We start from the raw sequence: 8,282 nt of genomic DNA on the forward strand, positions 1-8,282 counted from the left end.
TTTTTTTTTTTTTTTTTTTTTTTTTTGTACTTTTTTTTTTATTTTATTAATTACACTTTATTCATTTTGTATCCCTCCATGAGCCCCTCCCTCCTCCCCTGCCGATCCCACCCTCCCTCCCCTTTCTGCATGCATGCCACTCCCCAAGTCCACTGATAGGGAAGGTCCTCCTCTCCTTCTTTCTGATCTTAGTCTATCAGTTCTCATCAAAAGTGGCTGCATTGTCCTCTACTGTGGCCTGGTAAGGCTGCTCCCCCCTCAGGGGGAAGTGATCAACGAGCAGGCCAATCAGATTATGTCAGAGGCAGTCCCTCTTCCCATTACTATGGAACCCACTTGGACACTGAACTGCCATGGGCTACACCTGTGCAGGGGTTCCAGGTCATCTCCACAAATAGTCCTTGGTTGGAGTATGAGTCTCTGGGAAGTTCCCTGTGTTCAAATTATCTTGTTCTGTTGCTCTGCTTGTGGAGTTCCCGTTCCCTCCAGCTCTTACTATTTCCCACTTCTTACATAAAATTCCATTCACTCTGCCCATCAGTTGGCCATCAGGCTCAGCATCTGCTTTGACAGTCTATACTGCATAAGCTTTCAGAGGCCCTCTGTGGCAGGTTTCAAGGTTGTTTCCTGTTTTCTTCTGGCTTTCAGAGGCCCTCTGTAGCGGGTTCCGAGGTTGTTTCCTATTTACGTTTTCTTCTGATGTCCATCCTCTTTGCCTTTCAGGATGGGGATTGAACATTTTAGTTAGGGTCCTCTCTTTTGCTTAGTTTCTTTAGATGTACAGCTTTTAGTGGGTTTATTGTATATTGTATGTTTATATGAGTGAGTATATACCGTGAGTGTCTTTTTGCTTCTGGGTCAACTCACTCAGGATGATCCTTTCCAGGTCCCACCATTTACCTGCAAATTTCATGATTTCCTTAATTTTCATTGCTGAGTAATACTCCATTGTATAGATGTACCACAGTTTCTGCATCCATTCTTCAGTTGAGGGGCATCTGGGTTGTTTCCAGCTTCTGGCTATTACAAATAAAGCTGCTACAAACATGGTTGAACAAATGTCCTTGTTGTGTACTTGCGCCTCTTTTGGGTATATGCCTAGGAGTGGTATGGCTGGATCTTGAGGAAGCGCTATTCCTAGTTGTCTGAGAAAGCGCCAGATTGATTTCCAGAGTGGTTGTACCAGTTTACATTCCCACCAGCAGTGGAGAAGGGTTCCCCTTTCTCCACAACCTCTCCAGCATGTGTTGTCCCTTGAGTTTTTCATCTTGGCCATTCTGATGGGTGTAAGGTGAAATCTCAGGGTTGTTTTGATTTGCATTTCCCTAATGGCTAATGAGGTTGAGCATTTCTTTAAGTGCTTCTCTGCCATTCGATATTCCTCTGCAGAGAATTCTCTCTTTAGCTCTGTTCCCCATTTTCTAAGTGGATTACTTGGTTTGTTGCTTTTCAGCTTGTTTAGTTCTTTATATATATTGGATATGAGTCCTCTGTCAGATAAAGGGTTGGTGATGATTCTTTCCCAATCTGTAGGCAGTCGCTTTGTTTTGATGATGGTGTCCTTTGCTTTACAGAAGCTTTTCAATTTCATGAGGTCCCATTTATTGATTGTTGCTCTTAGAGCCTGTGCTGTTGGTGTTCTGTTCAGGAAGTTTTCTCCTGTACCAATGAGTTCTAGGGTATTCCCCACTTTTTTTTCTAGCCGATTTAATGCACTACAGCTTTTAATCTGTCTGCTGCATTTGGCAGGGTATGTCACACTTTTTCTTAAACAAAATTTTGTGATATTAATTTCCTTTGAAGAATTTCTAGTCCCAGTGTTAAGTGCTCAGCCCTAAATGGGACATTTATATTACCCTCTCTCCAAGGCTCAAAGAACACTGAAGAAGAAGAAACAGAAAGAATGGAAGAGCTGGAGCATGTCAGGGTGGGAGTGGGGTTGCTGTGAAATGCAGTTTTCCTGACATGACATGGCTACTGTGCCTTGAACTTACAGCAGCAGTGGCTGCTGGCACAGGACTAGGCCCATTAAACATTCCAGCATGGATGGAGAAGGGGTCAGAAGGCCCCACCCACCCCTGAAGAGTTACAGGGAGTGAACAGTGGTGTGCCCAGTGCTAAGTTGCTCTTCCGTGAATAAAAAACCCCACCCATGCTCAGGCATGGTGCAGTGGCACAGCCCCCGACTCCTGAATCTGCCCCAAGACATGAAAGTAGGAGAGGTTCCTTGGGAGGAGGAAAGGATTTAGCAGAAGAGAGAGGGCATCAGAAACAGGAGTAAGAGGGGGGAATATGATCAAATTATGTTTGTGTGTGAAATCATAAAAATTTAAAAATAACTTTTAGTCTATGCCAGATACAATGTCTCATTCCTGTATTCCTAGCATATTGGAGTCTGGGACAGGAAGATTTCAAGTTTGAGGCCAGCTTTGTCTATATGATGAGATGTCATTTAAAAAAACGGAACAAGGGCTGGTGAGATGGCTCAGCAGGGAAAAATGCTTGCCTCAAAACCTAATCACCTGAGTTCAGTCCTCAGGATCTACACGGTGGAAGGAGAAAACTGATCCCTGACAGTTGTCCTTTGCCTGTGTATCATGACATGTGCAAGTGTGCATGTACATGTGCTCCCCGTCACACAAATAAATGAATAAAGTGATTTTAAAAAATTAAACAAAAACAGGAAAAATTATAACTGGACCAGGGAAACTGGATATAAATGCATATAATTTTAATAAATACGAAATAAAGTAAGAAGCACCAGGATTCTCAAGATTTCTACCCTAGTTTGCTTTCCTGTTGCTATGATAAACACCATAACTAAAAATAATTTGGGGAGAAAAGGTATTATTTCAGCTTACAGCTTCTGTTGCGTTGTCAAGGGAAGCTGAGGTAGGAACTCAAGGCAGAGGCTTGGAGACAGGAACAAAGCAAGGAGCACAGAGGAATGCTGCCTACTGCCTTGCTCTGAGAGACAGCGTTACTGTCTGAAACGATCCATTAAACCCCCCTTACAACACTCAGACACTTTTTTAGTACAGATTTCCAAAGTCTTCCATATTCTTCCAAAGCCCCCAACATTGTCAGGTTCATCACAATGACAACCTGCTTTCTCATACCAATTTCTGTGTTAATTGCTGTTCTGTTGCCATGATAAAACAAAATGAATGAACAAACAAACAAAAACACCGTAACAGAAGCATCTTAGAGAAGGTAGGGTTTATTTGGGCTTAGAGTTCCAGCGGGGTAAGAATCTGTTATGGAAGGGCATAGCAGCAAGTGGCAGGCAGGCGGTTGGAGCAGGAAGCTGAGATCACATGTTTTACCACAAGCATGAAGCACAGAGAACAAACTAGAAATGGGAGGAGACTCTGTGTACACTCTGAAAGCCCTTCCTACACTGAAGGTATCTTCCTTCAGTGTCTGTCTGCTAAACCTCCCTCACCATACCAGCTGAAGACCAGGTATTTAAATGCCTGAGCCTCTGAGGGACATTTATCATTAAAACCAGCACAATGTCAAAACAAGTGTATATTTGTTTTCAAATAAATAATTCATGCATTGAGTACTTACAGTGTATCAGGCATGATTCTGACTCCTTTTGACAATTAAAAACAGACAAACAAAAACAGTCTCACAGTATACCCCTGGCTGGCCCACCTGGTCTCTTTGTAGACCATCCTGGCCTGGTTCACCTTCCTCTGCCTCCCTTGTGCTAATATTAAAGATTTGTATCACTGAACCCATGACAATTTTGTGTGTGTGTGTGGGGGGGGGGTCGTTTGAGACAGTGTTTCTCTGTGTAGCCTTGGCTGTCCTGGAACTTATTTTGTATACCAGGCTGGCCTTGAACTCACAGAGAGCCACCTGCTTCTGCTTCCCTGAGTGTTGGGATTAAAGACATGCACTACCACATCAGGCTCATGACAATTCTTTTAATCTTTACAATAATACTACAAAGTAGGGCTCTTGCTATTTCCATTTTATTTGATTTTCTATTTGTTGTTTGAAGGTAAGATTTCTTTTCACCCAGGCAGGCTTCAGTCCTCTTGTCTGCACTTCCCAAGTACTGTAATTACAAGTATATACCATCATGTCTAGCTTTGCTGTTCCAGTTTTATAGATGGGGAAACTGAGGCTCAAAGAGTTTGAGTGATTTCCTCAGGCTTATACAGCTATTATGGGAAAAAGTGTGATCTGATGTCGGGAATTTTCTTTTGTGTTCTCTACTAACAAACACTTTGCTGAGAACAGTAAAGGCTTCATAATTGCAATAAAGGAAGCATTAATATGGGCTGAGTTATTAGGAAAGACTTCATACGAGAAGGATTTTGTTTCAGTCTATGGAACAGGAAGGAGAGAGTAATTAGTTTTTAAATAGTATTGCTGTGTTGCCTAGGCTGGCCTTGAACTCCTAGGCTGAAGTAACCCTTCTGTGTTAGCTAAATGAGTAGCTAGCAAAGCCAACCTGCATGGTTTTATTCAAAAGCTAGATAGTTTGATCTAACAAAGAACAAGATACATAGAGTCTTGCTAGTTGAAATATATTATGAATATTATATATATAAAAGGTGATTAGGGTAGATATTTAGAAAGGTATGTATTTTGGTTCAACAAATGCATCTTATTAGCTATCAAAACTGTCAAAGGGCATGATTTGACATGATTTCCAGGAAGAGATGAACGTAATAGTACAGCCCAAGATATAATAAAAACAAACTAAAAAACAGATCAGAGGACTATGTGATCAGAGTGGCTGAGTGAGGTAGACACTACATGAAGGATTCTACACGGGCTATTTCATTTCAGGCACCTTGGTAAGCACGGTCATAGACTAGAAAGGTGCACATGGTAATGTTTAGTTAAGAACGAACTGTTATTAGGATGGGAAGTGAAGGTGGGATGCAAACCACACCGTGGGGTACTTTTTACTAACATGTTTGAACTTCGCTAGTGTATTGGGAGCAATTACAGCCTTTTAGAATAAAAATAGTATAGTTTGTGTTTCAGAGAGGGCACCATGGATGTGGATTTTAGAAAACTATTGCTGAGATAAGGAGATTTGATAGAGAATTAGACCAAATTAAAATCTTGAATGTCAAATTGAAAAATTAACATATCCAACATTTATTATTTATTACTCATCAGCTTTGTATCAGGTACTATGTTAGACCTGTTGGGCTATATTTTCTTTATAAAAAATAATTTATTTTTATTTTATGTACATTGGTGTTTTGCCTGCAAAAATGCTTGTGTGAGGATGTCAGATCACACCCCGGAGTTACAGACAGTTGTGAGCTACCATGTGGGTCTGGGAATTGAACATGAGTCTCCTTTACCACTGAGCCATCTCTCCTGCCCAGGGATATATTTTCTAATGTCAGTTCACAGATTTATGGTTTTGGTAGGTAATAATTTTACTTTGCCAAATAAGGAAACCAAAGTTAAGATCCATCAGATAGATTTGCCTCAAGTCAGTGTAATAAAAGCAAGTCATTAGCCTGATACAATCATACACACTGCAATCCCAGCACTCCGGAAGTGGAGTGGAGAATGAGAAATTGACAGGTTATCCTGAACTATTTATGGCCAGCCTGGGCTACATGAAATTCTGTGTTTAATTAAAAAAAAAAAAAAAAAAAAAAAAGGAGGATCTATTTTAAGAACAGGGTTTAGGTGAGAAAAATAGTTTCCCTGTGGCTAACCAATTTTTCTTTGAGAAAATATAGTATTTTAGGTCCTAGAATAAAATAAAAAAGCACGGTCTTTGCTGTATTAAAAAAGTGTATACTTACTTGATAATGACCAGCCATTTCAGAGAAGCAGATGATACCCATTCCAAGAGAACATTTTCATAAATACGTTGTAGATAGCTCTTACCTTGTTAGTGTCTTCTCTAATATCCCAGTTCCATTTTCTTTCCACACTGACCACATAACTGTCCCATCCCATGAAGACTGAGAAGAACATTCCAGGATGCCCTTCTACCATTCTGGAGCCGTATGATGAGTTGTATTGTCAATTAAGCCAGGATGATCATGAGCATTTCTAAAGCCCCACATCCTCCAGGGCTTGCTGTCAGTCCATATTTCACACTGTTGGGGATAAACAGAAAAGGAGAATACGATTCCTGACCCCAAACATGACATTGTAGGTAAGGAGGGAAGCAGAATATAGTGAGGGGAATTTAAAGCATTCAGATTGGAACAGTAAGGAAACAGGAATATTAAGGACTTTATCCTGTGAGGAAAAAAAAAAAAAAAAAAAAACTAGAGGGAAAAGGCAGAAAGCATCATGTCTCTCCAGTATGGTAATCCATTCATTTGAATATTTGACCTCTCTCTTCAGTGGTAATAAACTAGCATGTTCTGTTGTGATTGAACTTATGTTTTCCCCTTTTCACTTGTCCTACACTAATTGTCTTTAATATGTAGTTGAGTGGCAGCTTCCATAATTGGTGTTGTCAAAAAGCCCCCTAAACCTATGATTTTATGATGCATAGGGTTTCTTAAATGTATTTTGACATTTAGTGTGCATGTATGCATGCTTGCCATGATACATACGTGGAGGCGAGAGGACAACTTGAGGAGTTGGTTCTTCCCTTTAACTCTGTGGAGATCAAACTCAGGTCACCTGTTTGGCTGCAAAAGCCTTTACCTGCTGAACCATCTCACCAGCCCACATGCTACGTCTCAGTGTTTGGGGCTAGGCACCTCATTAAATTCTAATGGAAAGTATGAATTATTGTTTCCAAATATGTGCACACAGTGTGGCACATAATTTCAGGGGACTCTTGGGGGTTCAGAAAACCCAAGAGATATTAGAGCATGCTAAGCATTGCATCTTTAAATTTTTACCGCAACTCTTTGAGCTATTTTTGTTATACTGTCTTCCAAATGAGAGATTTAATTTAAATAATGCATACATAGCACAAGAAGTTAAGTGCCAGTATTAGGGGTTGGACCCAGGCTAGTCTTTAAGCTCTTGACCTCTTTTATACTGTCTATTATTTCCCATATGTAAAATGAAGTGGGGGTGTTTGCAAAACTCATCTAATGGATAAATTTTTTCTGGGTGAAAATCTCTAGGTTCTGCTTTCTTCAACTATATTAACAAAAATTATTTATCCTGGGGCTGGAGAGATGGCTCAGTGGTTAAGAGAGTGGTATTGCTCTTCCGGAGGATGGAGATGGGTTCCCTGCACCTTTGTTGGGCAGCTTGTGCCTGTAATTGCAACTTCCGGGAATCCGCTGTCCTCTTTAGACTTTGGACAATTGCATAATGTATACACTACACACACATGCATACATGTATTTAAATATGAAAATACAATTTTAAATTATTTTTGCAGCTTTATCCTGATGAAAAAGAAGCCACTCCTTGTTTGCCATTTTTACCAGTTTTTTTGGATAATGGAAAAATGACAGGAAATAAATACATTTAAAAGCCAAGAAACAAATCAGGAATAGAAAATAATCAAGTGCATAGGTCTGTTTCATGTTCGTCATTACTGACACAGATGTTGTATCTCTGTCCTCAGGATTTGGAATACCGTCTAGATCCAAACACCAAGGAACTGCCTCATTTACGGAACCCTGACATACTTGTTGGAGAAAATGACCTCACGGCCCTCAGCTACCTTCACGAGCCTGCTGTGCTGCATAATCTCCGAGTTCGCTTCATTGACTCCAAACTTATTTATACATATTGTGGTAAGTGCTTTGCTGATGAGCTATAAGCTCTCTTTTGATGGGTGTTGTGATTGAAATGCACACAGGGAAAGCCAGCCGTGGTGAATTTCTCATACATGCAAAAATCCCTTCAAAGTTATCAGAAAAATTCACCAGTATTTACTAGCTGTTACTTTTCATGCCAAAGTTGTTTGTGGATTTATATGATTTTGCTCAACTTAAAAAGCACAGGTCCACCAGGCAATGGTGGTGCACTCCTTTAGTCCCAGCACGCAGGAGGCAGAGGTGGGTGGATCTCTGTGAGTTGGAGGCCAGTCTGGTCTAAAGATTGAGTTCCAGGATATCTAGAGCTGAAACATAGAAACCCTGTCTCGAAAAATCAAAACCAACCCAAACCAACCAGCCAACCAAAACAAAACCCAAATCCATCTTTGGGACACCCTGGTCCAGTTATGTCAGATTCAGTGTTGAAGTTGCTAGATCTTTTTATTTCGTAAAAGCCTGCTCTGTGAAGTGTAGATGGCCAAGGACTGGCGTTTGGGATAGGTTCAAGGTTAGTGCCACCTTTCTTCTTACTGACTTAGACTGACA

General features: G+C 40.6%; 1 protein-coding gene across 1 annotated transcript in view; it reads left to right on the forward strand.

Annotated features, from left to right (window-relative positions):
- The window catches only part of Myo5a (myosin VA), a 145,293-nt gene that overhangs the window by 43,435 nt on the left and 93,576 nt on the right, over positions 1–8,282 (forward strand). Inside the window, exon 3 of the mRNA XM_055596857.1 lies at positions 7,541–7,712. Coding sequence (XP_055452832.1) covers positions 7,541–7,712 — 172 coding nt within the window. The remainder of the gene's footprint in view (positions 1–7,540; positions 7,713–8,282) is intronic.

The sequence above is a fragment of the Psammomys obesus genome, unplaced genomic scaffold (assembly GCF_907164565.1).
Source record: "Psammomys obesus unplaced genomic scaffold, mPsaObe1.curated_primary_1811, whole genome shotgun sequence".
Taxonomy (NCBI): Eukaryota; Metazoa; Chordata; class Mammalia; order Rodentia; family Muridae; genus Psammomys; species Psammomys obesus.